The sequence below is a fragment of the Salvia splendens genome, chromosome 22, assembly GCF_004379255.2.
Source record: "Salvia splendens isolate huo1 chromosome 22, SspV2, whole genome shotgun sequence".
In the NCBI taxonomy this organism is placed as follows: Eukaryota; Viridiplantae; Streptophyta; class Magnoliopsida; order Lamiales; family Lamiaceae; genus Salvia; species Salvia splendens.
Window position 1 is genome coordinate 15,658,000 of NC_056053.1, and position 13,403 is coordinate 15,671,402.

The 13,403-nt window shown below is 39.2% G+C and overlaps 2 protein-coding genes across 4 annotated transcripts; one reads left to right on the top strand and one right to left on the bottom strand.

Moving 5' to 3' along the window:
- Positions 1-4,069: 4,069 nt before the first annotated feature.
- Positions 4,070-7,270, bottom strand: LOC121787540. Of its 2 annotated transcripts, none has more exons than XM_042186306.1 (3): positions 7,102-7,270; positions 4,558-5,634; positions 4,070-4,472 (listed from the first exon to the last, which is right to left on the bottom strand). In XM_042186306.1, the coding sequence occupies exons 2-3, from the start codon at positions 5,575-5,577 to the stop codon at positions 4,353-4,355; spliced, it is 1,140 nt and encodes a 379-aa protein (XP_042042240.1). In that variant the 5' UTR covers positions 5,578-5,634; positions 7,102-7,270; the 3' UTR covers positions 4,070-4,352. The 2 variants fall into 2 exon arrangements, with proteins under 2 accessions (XP_042042240.1, XP_042042241.1); XM_042186307.1 differs by lacking the exon at positions 7,102-7,270 and adding an exon at positions 6,680-7,049.
- A 2,712-nt stretch (positions 7,271-9,982) lies between these two features.
- Positions 9,983-13,379, top strand: LOC121787757. Of its 2 annotated transcripts, XR_006047531.1 has the most exons (4): positions 9,983-10,597; positions 11,019-11,144; positions 11,340-13,007; positions 13,131-13,379. XR_006047531.1 is itself a non-coding variant. In XM_042186597.1 (3 exons), exons 1-3 carry the CDS (start codon positions 10,220-10,222, stop codon positions 12,894-12,896), a joined length of 2,061 nt encoding a protein of 686 aa, XP_042042531.1. In that variant the 5' UTR covers positions 9,983-10,219; the 3' UTR covers positions 12,897-13,379. The 2 variants fall into 2 exon arrangements, 1 of the variants encoding a protein (XP_042042531.1); XM_042186597.1 differs by having other exon boundaries at positions 11,340-13,379.
- The last annotated feature ends 24 nt before the right edge of the window (positions 13,380-13,403 follow it).

Here is a 13,403-nt window from a genome sequence, read left to right on the forward strand (position 1 = left end):
ATTTGTTCCAACTCCCATCCTCTCTTAGCAGCCACAGCCAACAACACTCTTATTGAATTGTGCTTGACCACTGGAGAATAAATTTCATTGAAATCAATCCCCTCAATTTGATCGAAGCCTTTAGCCACCAATCTAGCTTTAAATCTGATCTTTGTTGTATCAGCAGATTCAACTTTCTTTTTGAAAACCCATTTGCACCCAATGACTTTTCTGGATTTTGCTTTCTCCACCAAAATCCATGTTTTGTTGCTGATCAATGAATCAATTTCCTCCTTCATAGCACGGATCCACTGATCCTTCTCTGGCCCATTTACAACTTCAGTGTAGGATTTAGGCTCTGATGATTCCAACTCCTCAGCAACATGCAAAGCATAATACAACATTTCAAAGTCTTTGAACCTGGAAGGGTAATCTCACATTTCTTTTCGGCCTCTCTCTGACTGGTTCTTGCTGAGGTGTTACTGCATCAGAATCATCACTTTGATCCCCTTGAGATCCTCCACCTACTCCATCATTTTCTGGGTTGACATATTGAGTCAGAATCCCCTGCAATTGTGTTGGAGAAGAGCCAAAGCTATTATAGTCAGCAGGCTCCAGGTTAATCTTGTCTGTGTCAAGAAGTGGCATCACATCTTCCAAGAATTTGACATCTCTACTGATAACTACTCTCTGCTTCCCAACCTCAGTGCACCATAAACGATACCCCTTGACTCCTTTCTCATACCCCAGCATGATACATTGTAAAGCTCTTGCACTTAACTTTCCATGCTTAGTGTGTGCAAAAGCTCTACAACCAAACGGTTTAATAATTGAGTAATCTGGTGGAGTGCCATACCATTTTTCATCTGGGATAGAGCCTCCTATAGCTGAGGAAGGGCATTTGTTGATCAGGAATGCAGCAGTGGTGACAGCCTCTGCCCAAAACTTCTTGTCAACACCTGAAGAAGACAGCAAACACCTGACTCTCTCCAGTAATGTGCGGTTCATTCTCTCGGCAACACCATTTTGTTGAGGATTTGCCGGAACTGTTTTGTGTCTCCTGACACCATTATCACTGCAGAAAGTCTCAAACTCCTTGGATAGATACTCCAATCCATTATCCGTCCTTAACACCTTAAGATAAGAACCCTTTTCATTCTTCATCAACAAACACCAATTTTTGAAAGTGATGAAGGCTTGTGATTTTTCTTTCAAGATAAACACCCAAACCTTTCTAGAAAAATCATCTATAATGGACATATAGTACTTGCCTCCACCTAGACTCTTGGTGGGAGATGGACCCCAGAGGTCTGAATGGATGTAGTCTAGTGGTGCAGTTGAGGAGTGGCTACCTACTGGAAAAGGCTTTTTCTTAGATTTTCCCAGTATACAGTCTTGACACTGATCCATCTTCTCCAAGCTAGAGACTCCAATAATACCCCTGTGGATCATAGCTTTAATAGTTCCCTCAGCTGGATGTCCCAGCTTGAGATGCCAAGACTTGATATCTGAACTTGTAGTTGCATGTATGTCACCAACAATCACAGTGGCCTGCAGATAATACAAGCTGCCACCTCTCTGAGCCACCATCTTGACTTCTTGTCCCTTGAGCACCTTCATTACTCCCTTTTCTGAGATGAATGAATATCCGTTTCTTTCTAAAGTTCCCAAAGAGATCAAATTCCTCTTCACCTCTGGTATATACCTCACCTGTGATAGAATCTTTATTGATCCATCACCGAATCTGAGCTTAATGCTGCCAATCCCCATGATGGTGCAGGCATTATCATTGCCCAGCAACACTGATCCATTACATTTCACCAGATCTTGGAACCAGCCAGCATGAGGACAAATGTGGAATGAGCATCCCGAGTCCATAATCCATGATCCCTTCTCAGTCTTGTCTACCACATTCAACACTTCTGCTGGTTCCTCACCATCACTGCTGACAACATTGGTGTGGGATTTGTTCTCTGAAGCCATCTTCTTCTTCCATCCATAACAATCCCTCTTGAGATGCCCTGGTTTCTTACACCAGTGGCAAGATCTCTTCTCCATCGCTCCAGAATTCCCAGCTCTAGAATCTTCAGCCTTTTTCTTGAACAGCTTCTTATTCCATTTCTTGATGTTCAATGATTCAGGTTGCTGATCTGGGATCTTTTGAGTTCCCTTGTGCAGATCCTTGGCCAAAAGAGCTGCATGAACCTCATTGTAGGTGATCATCTTATCTCTCCCATATAGTATTGCATCCCTTAATTGATCATACGAACTTGGTAGAGCATTCAAGACCAAAATGGCTTTATCTTCATCTGTGATCTTCACATCCACAGCCTCTAGATCATCCACAGATTTGGCAAAATCTTCCAGTTGCTCCACTATTGGCTTATCCTCAGTGAAGCTATAAGAGTAGAGCCTCCTTTTCATGTATAATCGATTAGCTAATGATTTAGCCAAGTAAACCTCATCAAGCTTCTTCAAGATGTTTGCAGCAGTCTTTTCACTCTGCACTTCCCGCAAAACCTTGTCACCCAAACATAGGATAACCGCGCTATGCGCCTTGAGTTGCATTTCATCTAGCTTAGCCTAAGCTTTATCATCCAGTGCAGCAGCCTTCCCTTTCCCATCCGAATCATCCGCGGCAAGAACAGCAGATAGGCCTTGTTGTACCAGAATGGCTCTCATCTTTAACTTCCATAAGCCATAGTCGTTTCTGCCCGTAAACTTCTCAACATCAAGTCTGACCGCCATTCTTTCTATCGATTGATCAACTCCTTTGGTGCTTTCCCACAGACGGCGCCAATTGAAGAGCATTGAAGATCAAGCTTTGCAGCCCAAGAACAGGATGCGACGAAGACTTTTAAATTGTGGAAAATAGAAAACCCTCTTTTGAGATGAAACGTGTAGAAGCTTTATTGATTATTGCCAATCTTGTTTGTGCTACTCAACTAACTAGCTCATACATGTATTTATACTAACTACACAACTAAAAGAATGAACAAGATCTTCATTCCTGATCTAGCTCGAGAAACCGCTCCCAACCGAGTATCTCCAACGGCTAGTAGCCGTTAGGCTTAACCGCTTTTTGAACTTGCTTCAACTTGATTCTTGATCTTGTGTTATATGCTCCACATTGCTCTCGCATGGATCCTCATTGCATTTGTAAGCCTCAATCTCCAACAGTTTATGTTTGAGGATTGTATATGTGATGTTTATAGGAGATGACAGGAATCATGGATTTATTAATTGCATCTTTTTGCTTTAGTATATGCAAATGATGTTCAATTGACTACGATGGTTTGTTTCGAAGCATTGTTTAAATTTACTTGATTAACTATTTAATCAAGTTCAATTTATACTTTAATTAAATGCTATATGCAATGTTGAATGAGATTACCAAAGAGCGTATGCACAAAACTTAATTACTAGTCAAACTTTATTCGGTTTGGATTTTTGTCAGATCGACCCAATAAAAACCAAATAATTTCTGATTGGGTTGAGTTTGGATAACTCATAAGAAATAATATTATTATTTTGAAAAAAATATTTTTTTATTTAAATCGTGATATAATATTTAATTGTGATGTAACATGTTTTAATTTGAGTAAAATCAGGTTTTATTATGCAATATCAACTGTTTTAATTTGAGTAAAACCAGGTTTATTATGCAATATCAACTGTAATCGTTTTAATTCGAGTCGTTATCATGTTATGTCAATTCGAATTGTATCGTATCACGAATGGCAGGACTGAAATTTTTTGATACGACGCAATCTGACACTAACACACAAAGTTAATGGGTTTGAATACTTATTAAGTTGATCCGATGAGAATATGATGATTTCAAGTTGAATTTGGGTGAGGCCACATTAGATTAAATCTATATCGCATTAGCCCCGATAATGACCAAACACACAATTTGAAGACAAAGCAAATGCATTATTTTATCAATGAAAAGGACGTGATTTACAACCCTATAGTTGGAAGACGAATTTGGCTAGTATTTTTCTAATTTAAAAAAAGTTCAAACTTTGGATATAAAATCCTGCATCAACACCAAAGCACAAACAAATTCATCTTGGCACAAAGAATGTGGGATGGAAGGGAAAAAGTGTGCATTCCACCAAATAAGGATGAAAGCTCATGAGAGAGAAACAAGTAACTTTTGGAAAATAAGGATACAAAGTTACAAATGGTCATGAAAGGCTTTGCATCTACAACAAAACATAAACATATCCCTAAATTTCATCACTGTAAAATTCATCTCCTGCTCTACACTTTTGGGATGTTGGCCACTGCAGTTGCTTAAGAGTTCCAGCACAACTATGCTATACAAGTAAGCAAATCAGGTGCAAATAAATGTTTAAGTGTATCGATCATGGAGCTGCACTGCCTTCCAGTTTTGTGTCATTTTCTGCACGGGCGTCACAATTTGAACTGGAAGGTGGATGTTCAGCAATTTGTGTCCGGGTATCTTTCATATTCTCCTGGACAGCCTAACACAGACATCAAGTTTAACACGGGGTAACATACTAGTTTATATTTGAAATCATGTTAGCAAGACTTTCAGCATTCTCTTACCTGTAAGAGCTCGGTCATCCTGCCAGTTCCATAGTTGAAGAATGGTTTTGTTATGGAAGCACTCTGCACTGACTCAGTTGAGAAAGGCTGAGTGTCTTGCTTGGAGACTATGCCTGCATCTTCTGCTGGTGATTTAGTTGCTTCCTTACCACTATCAGTTTGAGTATCTGAAGATTCTGAAGAGCCCGAAATGTCATTCTCAGTTGATTCAGTTGGATTTTCCTTCTCTCCTAGTCTAACCTCAGAAGTGCCTCCTTCATTGAATGGATTGTTGTCATTCTTCTCCGTCCCTTGGGAAATTTGATGACTCGTGTGGGGTTGTGCGCCTAGAAATAACTGGCTAACAGGTATAGATTTATCCGGAGGCAAGATGGATAAGGGTTCAGCCATATGGACATCTTTATCTCCGAATGACAACACATGGGAGGTTCTGGATGCATCTGAAGGCATTTTGTTTGAAGTTGGCAATCCATTTTGAAAACTAGAGGGTTGAAGCACAACAGGAACAACAGTGCCTCTCGCGCCCACTGTTGGGACAGAAGGAGCTGCTACTGGCGTTCCGCTCTTGCGTTTTGAAGGCCCCAGTGCTCCAGGTTGGATAGCAAGTTTCTGGCGACGGGACCAGCCACGGTTTTCAGCAGGGAGCTGAACGTCATTTCTCCTGATCATTTGAAGATGAGGAGCAACATCATTTTCAGCTGTGACCGGGACATAATTTCCTGGTTTAAAAACAACACCCCTCAACTTTGTAGTGGAGTTTCCAATTTGAACAGTAAGCAAATAACCAGCATCAAATGTGGCCTCAACAACACCACTTACTGCCTGGCCGACCATACTGTTGACTCCATCAGCTCGGTCAGCTCGCTGGGGATGGTATTCTTTTGCTCCTTCATAACCAGGTGGTGCATGAGCAGCTTGTGCACGCTTTAGGCTCGGATCTTTGCGAGGACGACCACGCCTACGCTTTAATGGAAGTATAGAAAGGCCACTTGAGCTCTCCCCTTGATTATATTGATTCATCCTAAAAAATATAATGAAGTTTCACCTGCTAGCCAACTCTCTTATGGTCCTTCGCCCCTGCCAGACAACAAAATACTTATTAAAGGAGTACCTAAGGTTAAATTTTCTTATGCTACGAGATTTGTACATACAGAAGGTTGGTGGTAAAGTTACACAGAAACTGGGTTGACTCAACTATACTTGAACAGCAGAATAAGTAACAAAAGTTCAAAGCAAGAGGTTACCTTTAAGCAAAATTTTCAGGAATTAATAATACATCCCAATCACAGAATTTTATATATTTCCGGCCAAAACAAATAACGAAAAAACGTAAGGTTACAAATATTAAAGCAGGTAACCTGAATGAGCCAGTAATTTGTGAAATTAACAAGGTAAATTCTTCCAAAGAACTTTATATTGCTAGTTTGTATCATTATATTATATAGGAGACTTATAAATTGAAGGTCAAAATGCTATACCCTTTCAAGTTTTTTGAACAAAAACACCAGGGCAATAAATAATTTACAACCAAATATCAACACCTAAATTCTTCCAAATGAGTCCTTCAAAGTTCTAAGTATTTAATTTGACTTGTTTATGTAGACGAGCCCAATAAATTTCCATACTGGAGAGCAAGCAGTATGGCTGACTCTCAATAACCATCGAGTAAGCCAATCATTAGATTCAGGCTGGACTTCTTATTGGCCATATTTTTTGTACCATGCCAGTCTCAGGTATTACCAACGGCCAGTGCACCACTTTGGCCGTTCATCAAAAACTTATTTGAAAAGATAGCATAAGCATTTAGCATTGTAATACTATCCTAATCAAGCATTGTGTTTCCATCTTGAAGAAGCAAAATTAAGTGACGTGAGCTGAACTTCTATTTCCAAAACATCTAACAAAGGCCCTATCATTCAAAGGTTAAAACAAATCACCAAACCTGTAACCGATAAAATATTATAGTAGCATATACTTATATACATATATAGAAAGAGTAAATAAGTAAAATTACAGAAAACTACACACTGAACTTGCCAATGTAAGTTCAAATTTGAACACCAGACTGCGAGGGTTAAACCTAGATTAAATTGAATTGTTAATTTTGGATGGTTGCTCTGACCTTTATGAGGTGGAAACAGGCAGTGGAGGAATGATAACGAATGAGTTGTGGCGGCGGCGGAGGCTTGAGTGGGTGGGAGAGAAGAGGAATTTAAATCAGATTTAGATTTAGGGTTTTTTTTAAAACAAAAATTCGCTAAACTGGCCCGCCGAGGCTTATATGCGGGCCCGGTCAATTTCGGGCTAACATTTCCAAATCTAGCTCAGCCCCAGCCATGGCGAAGCAAAAAAAAAAAATCAAACAAGGAAAATTTAGCAAAAACAGCAAACGAAGCACAGTATGAGTGATCAACGGATTCCGGAAAAGTAAGCCTTATTCACAAAAGAAGAGATTAAAAGCAGAGTATAACTAAAAAACCCTCGGTTCCCCAATTACTTGTAGTATAAGCCGACACAAATTAGTCAATTCAAAATCGTACTAACCTCAGAAATACACTCTCAACTCGAATTCGAGTTCACAGAAGCCGCATAGATATTCGCCGGATTTGGTTATGTAAACCGCCGGAAGAAGCTAGGGTTTTTGCAGAGGAATAATGGAAAATATGAAGCAGACGCGCCTTGTTTTTTTGTTGAATTTTTTAATTACGCAGTTTTCTAGTTTGTCCCTCTCAAAAGAAATAAATTTAGGTCAAATTTTATTGATTTATGTCTTTATTGAGTCCACTGGTTGAGAATATGATAATCATTAAAAAAAATAAGGAGTATTATTATTTTAATTATATATGTTCTTTTAAAAAATTATACACTTAATTTTATTATTTAAGTTTGTGTAAATAGAGTTTTTAACCTATAGCTTTAATATTCATGTTTTAATGGTGTAACCATGTGGTGTCAATTCAAATTATATTGTGTCATTAACCAATCTTGTGCAAGTCGTATTTGGATTTGAAGGAAATAGGGTCAGATTCACGTTTAGGTTGAAATTTTTTTTAACAGATCGGATTCGGATTAGACCTTATTCGGCTACCCCATAAAGATTTAACTTGCAAGATTTGCAAGTCATACGAAGAATACTAAGAATGAGATGAAATCATGATGCCATGTTTCTCAAAAGATTATTGTCATATTCTCCATCCAAATTATCCATGTTTTCCCAATGTTGTGACATGTAGTGAAAAATGAAATGGTTAGGCAGTACGAGTAGATGGAATGAGGCTATTGGGATAAGTAGAACCCAACCAATTTTGTGATGTATAGCTCTACACTTAAATGGTTATATTGTTAGATTATATCTAATGAGGCAGATGACATTACAAAAAAGATGTGGGCTAATAAGAATTCTTGGTAATTATGAAACTACAAAGTTGATTAAGTGATTGAAACGAAGACAAAAAGATTATAAATACAGAAAGATATATGTGGATCTAAGCACTTTATTCAATGAAAGTGATTTGATCAATGAAAGTTCAAATATATGGATAAGGAAACACAACATGAAGATCCTCTACAACAACTCCAACAACTTGATCAAAAAGTACTTACTTGTGTTACTGAAATAACTAACTCATTTGTTTGCTATCAAATCTTTAACATCCATGTTATTCTTCACTCACACCCTTTACAAAAACAAATTGATATTCAACTTAATATATTTACTTACAATACATTGACTAATGGATATTGTTAAACCGGTAGTGGTGGATGATGGAACGATGGAAGAATGTGGTAAAGTAGAATTTGATAGTTGGTAGTGTGAACCGAGTAAATTGTGGCATATGAAATCCAAAAGTATAAGAAAAAACACTAAAACTTAGTTTTATAATTAAAAAAATATAACCTGCAACTCGTTCGGGCCAACCCATTTATCCTGTTTTATATTCGGGTTGCGACAATATAACCTTAACCCGCTAATTTTATCAGGCTATTCGGGCCGGCCCGCGGATTTCAAGTTGGATTGACATCCCTAAAAATAATCATACATTGGGCCTTAATAATTACAGATTGTTAACCATCTTGCGTCAAAGACCTAGAGTCTAACAATTTTTTTTATTACTTTTTTATTCAATTATCATCCAAATTGAATTTAAATATAATTAAAATTTGCCTTGAAAAATATTATTAATTTTTCAATTATTAGATGACCAATTATTTAGGGATAGTGAATTGAGACTTGATACTTTATTTTATTTTTTCAATCTAAACTGCATTTTAAGAACTTACTATATGTGATTTGTGAATTATATTTAGTTTATTTATTTTGGAATTAGATAGCTATATTAATTTAGATTGTCATTTGGAGTATTATTTGTATGAATTTCAGAATGGAGATCAATTACCATCCAAATTGAATTTAAATATAAAAATTTACCGTCAAGATGAGTGGAGAAAGAATTGTCCAAGTTGCCCTTTGAAGGCCTTAAGGGCATTTTCGTCTGGAAAAAATTCAAAATACCTCAAATGATATTAACTTGTAGTTGATGAACCTAAAATGATATTTTCAAAGTTCACGGAACTAAAATGATACTTTAGCAAAGTTCGTGGACCTAAAAAGTTGTTCCCTCTATTAATTATTACTGTAAAAAGTTAGTATTTGATCACACGTCTATTTGTTGTTAGAGGACAATGAAAGTGCTATCAAGTATTTTGACTGGAAAATCATACTAACTGTTTTTGAAATTAGTCATAAAACATAAGTATTTAATCAAATACTAAACGTACTTACTAAAACACTGAGGGAAAATCATGGTTTAGAGATTTACCGAATCATCACTGTAATAAAATAAAAGTACACACCCATCTCCATGATTGGTCTGCGGCGTAGTAACAAATTAAATGTTTATCAATTTGTTTGGAAATAAAATGACATCAAAATTATTTGGTATACATTGGATTCCAATTCAGCAAATACGAATAATATACTAATTCAATTTGGCCGTTAATGGCCGACCCACATGCTAAACACACAGGCTTCACATATTTTCTTTATTTTTTTTCCATTTAGTCAGAAATAATTAACTCAGATTCTAAATTAACTCATACTCTAGTTTTTTCTTCATAAGGTATTCCCAATTTCGTTTGTCACCAAAAAAAAGGGCCATAAAACTATTGATCTAGTGAAGAAATTCAATTCAAACGAAGTAATAATTCAGTCTGGTCCAGACATAATGATTCAATATTGAAGTTTCACCTAAAAAATTCAATAAAAACAGTAGAAAAAGGACTATAACTATGTCAATAATTTTATAGCAAAAATATTAAATAAATAAATCAAAACACATGTATGTATATAATAATCCAAATATAGGTCAGTTCCTCCGTAGTAGTAGTAATTTTAAATTTCATAATTTGAAAAAAATAAATGGAAGCTTACGACGTCGTGAAAGCCAATTCGCAAATGCAATCCAATATTTGATGTGTGCAGTAATTGAAAGCAGAAACCGTTGACCGTACATATCTATTCACTCTCCCTCTGCCTCTCCCACCACCAAAAATCACAAGCTCCGCCGCCGGTAAACGCTCCAAGATCCGCCATTTCGAGCTTCCACCTGCAAAAGGAGCTCAATTTCAACGGTTTTGTCTTGTAAATGGGGGAAATTAGAAGATGAAGGTGACGATAGAGACAGGTGCCAGCCACCAAATCCAGTCCCCTCGAAACCCTTCAGATCTTCCCGAGAAGCCCGGGTTCCCTCCGCGCAAGCCGCCGCGCCGCAAGGCCCACTCCGGAGTCCGTTTGAGGAGGGAATCCGGAGCTCCGACTACGAAGCGGAGCAGCCGACCCGAAACCCCTTTGCTCAGGTGGAAGTTCGATGAGAATAATGTAGCTGCGGATGGGGAGGAGGAGAAGGCCGGGGAAGCCGTCCGGAACGGCCGTCGGAGGAATAGGGCTGGGGTTTCCTCTAGGAAGCTAGCCGCCGGGTTGTGGCGGCTGCGGCTGGCGGAGCTGCAGGATAATGTCGCCCAAGGAGGATTAGGGATTCAGGTGGAGTTCAATTCTTAAAAATTATTAATATTTCTCTAATTAGGTTTGGATTTCTGCATTATGTGAAAATTGAGGCTGTCAGTTTTCATAAATTGTGTGTTTGTGATTTGAATGATGGATTGGTGGGGATGAGCTCCAAATTAGATAGAAGAGAGATGGCAAATTTGGGGGTGATTAAGATATATATATATTTTTTAATCATTTAGTATTGGTTGGCAGTTGGATTTACTGGTCTGATTTTTAATTCTTAGTGAATGATTGTGATGCTAGAGCTCTTGAACCAGCTTTGTTATTAATTTCATCTTTAAAGATTGCTGCTTTGATGGTTATGGCGTTGTTTAGATGTTATGTTGTTATGTATTGATTAGGGCTATTGCTAGTTTTTGCATTTCAAGGGATTGACTTTGCTTGTTACTTGCAGTCTGGAGGTGGCCATTTCGGAGCCTCTATCCATTGTCATCACGCAGACAAAGTGCATCATTCTCCTGCTGAGGATCCCGACTCTCCACAGTCCGTCTCTGGTCCAAAACACTCCCTTCTCTACAAGGTTTACCTTTTTATTGCTGTTTATTTTTGGGGTTATTGCTTCTACTATTTGGTTTGAGTGTCGAATTAAGCTCTGCTAACTCGCTTGTATTCTTTTGCCTTCTTCGATCAAGTGAATTTCAATGTGGCTTCTTTCTTCTTGCAGACTTTGAATACATTTTATTCTAAAATTGAAAACCCTCTTTACACCCTGCAGTTTGAACCTTCTTTTCAATTTCCGAATTATGCGATGGAGGGTGCGACAAAGTGGGATCCTGATGGTTGGAAAGTATCGGAGGAAGTGAAGAATATATTCGGCCCAACAAAGCCTAACGATGAGCACCGAGCAAGTTCTGCTAAAGTAATATCTGCACTCAAGGAAGAGCTGGAGCAGGCTAGAGCAAGAATCAACGAGCTTGAAACTGATCGCAGATCTTCAAAGAAGAAACTAGAACAATTCTTGCGTAAACTCAGTGAGGAAAGAGCTGCATGGCGGAGCAGAGAACACGAAAAAGTTCGTGCTATTATAGATGACATGAAAGCTGATGTTACCAGGGAAAAGAAGAACCGGCAAAGGCTGGAGATCGTCAATTCTAAGCTGGTCAACGAGTTAGCTGATGCCAAGCTATCGGCCAAGCGTTACCTGCATGAATATGAGAAGGAAAGGAAGGCCAGAGTACTGATAGAGGAGGTTTGCGATGAGCTAGCGAAAGAGATTGGAGAAGACAAGGCTGAAGTGGAAGCATTAAAGAGAGAGTCGATGAAACTTCGGGAGGAAGTGGATGAAGAGAGGAAGATGTTGCAAATGGCTGAGGTTTGGCGCGAGGAACGGGTTCAAATGAAATTGGTCGATGCCAAGGTGATGCTCGAAGAGAAGTACTCCCAGATGAACAGGCTTATAGCGGATCTTGAACCGTTCCTGAACTCTAGATCAGATTCGCAGGAGATGAAGAAAGCAGAATTTTTACGGCAGGCAGCCGCCTCTCTTAACATACAAGACGTTCGTGATTTAACGTACGAGCCCCCGAACTCTGACGACATTTTCTCCGTCTTTGAAGATGTCAATTTCGGCGAATCCAATGAGAGAGAGGTCGAGCCAAGCGTTGGCTACACCCCTGCGAGTCATGCCTCCAAGATACACACAGTGAGTCCTGAAATAAAGATGCTCAACAAAGACGGCGCTCACAGGAGTTCCAATGTATATATGAACCAGAGTGACGAGCTAGAAGAGGACGCGAGCGAGTGGGAAACCGTGAGCCACCCTGAGGATCGGGGCTCAAGTTACTCACCAGACGGAAGCGACCCTTCTGTCAACAAGAATTTCCAGGCCAGCAACGTCCCAATGAATGGGATGGAATGGGACAAAGATGGAGGGCAGGAGACGCCAATAATGGAAATCAGCGAAGTGGACTCAGCAAGACTGAGGCAGTTGAAGAGGGTCTCTTCAATATCTAAACTATGGAGGTCGTGCCCGAGCAACGGTGACAATTACAAGATCATATCAGTCGATGGAAGGCTCTCGAATGGTAGGCTTTCTAATGCAGGTATCATGTCACCTGATCACGGCTCAGCAAAAGCTTGCCTTAGCCCCCAAGATTTGTCGGGGCAGTGGAGCTCGCCCGACTCAGGAAACCCACACGTGAATCGTGCTATGAAAGGGTGCATTGAATGGCCACGCACCGGGCAGAGGAATAGTTTGAAGGCGAGACTGCTCGAGGCGAGAATGGAGAGCCAAAAGGTCCAGTTGCGCCAGGTTTTGAAGCACAAGATTTGAAACTCCTATAAATGGTAACTTGTCTTCCGCCAGCTCGACCACAGGCATCTCCACCGGGGGCTCGGATCATGCGTTAAATGGATCTTGCTTGTCGGCATTCGCAAAGCTAAGGTATGGATTATTATGAGGTATTCCGTGTTAGGAGATAGCAATTTTGCTGATGAGCAGCCTAAGCAAATGGCGGTATTTATTAGTTACTATGATGTAAACATTGTATCTGTAATTTGGCTGCAGACAGTCTGCTCTGCTCTGCTCTGCTCAGTTAGTTGCTTCTTTTCCCAAGCCTTGTTGTGTTGTCTACTATTGGAATGGAATCTTTTTCATGTCCAAAAACTGCTCTCTTGTTATTAGCATCATGGGACATGGAGGAAGAGGGAAATAACATCATGTTCTACTGAGATAACTGTAATTTTATTCTTAAATTTTTAAATCATTGAATAATGTCTCAATCTTTCGATTTGGTGCAAATTTTGTTCCTTTGTACTCCTACCATCCCTGAAGAGTATG

Coding starts and splice junctions, on each gene's coding strand:
- LOC121787540 (XM_042186306.1), bottom strand. CDS start 5,577: ATGAATCAATATAATCAAGGGGAGAGCTCAAGTGGCCTTTCTATACTT. Junction 4,473..4,557: donor GGATGACCGAGCTCTTACAG/GTAAGAGAATGC, acceptor TGTCTGTGTTAG/GCTGTCCAGGAGAATATGAA.
- LOC121787757 (XM_042186597.1), top strand. CDS start 10,220: ATGAAGGTGACGATAGAGACAGGTGCCAGCCACCAAATCCAGTCCCCT. Junction 10,598..11,018: donor AAGGAGGATTAGGGATTCAG/GTGGAGTTCAAT, acceptor TGTTACTTGCAG/TCTGGAGGTGGCCATTTCGG. Junction 11,145..11,339: donor AACACTCCCTTCTCTACAAG/GTTTACCTTTTT, acceptor TACACCCTGCAG/TTTGAACCTTCTTTTCAATT.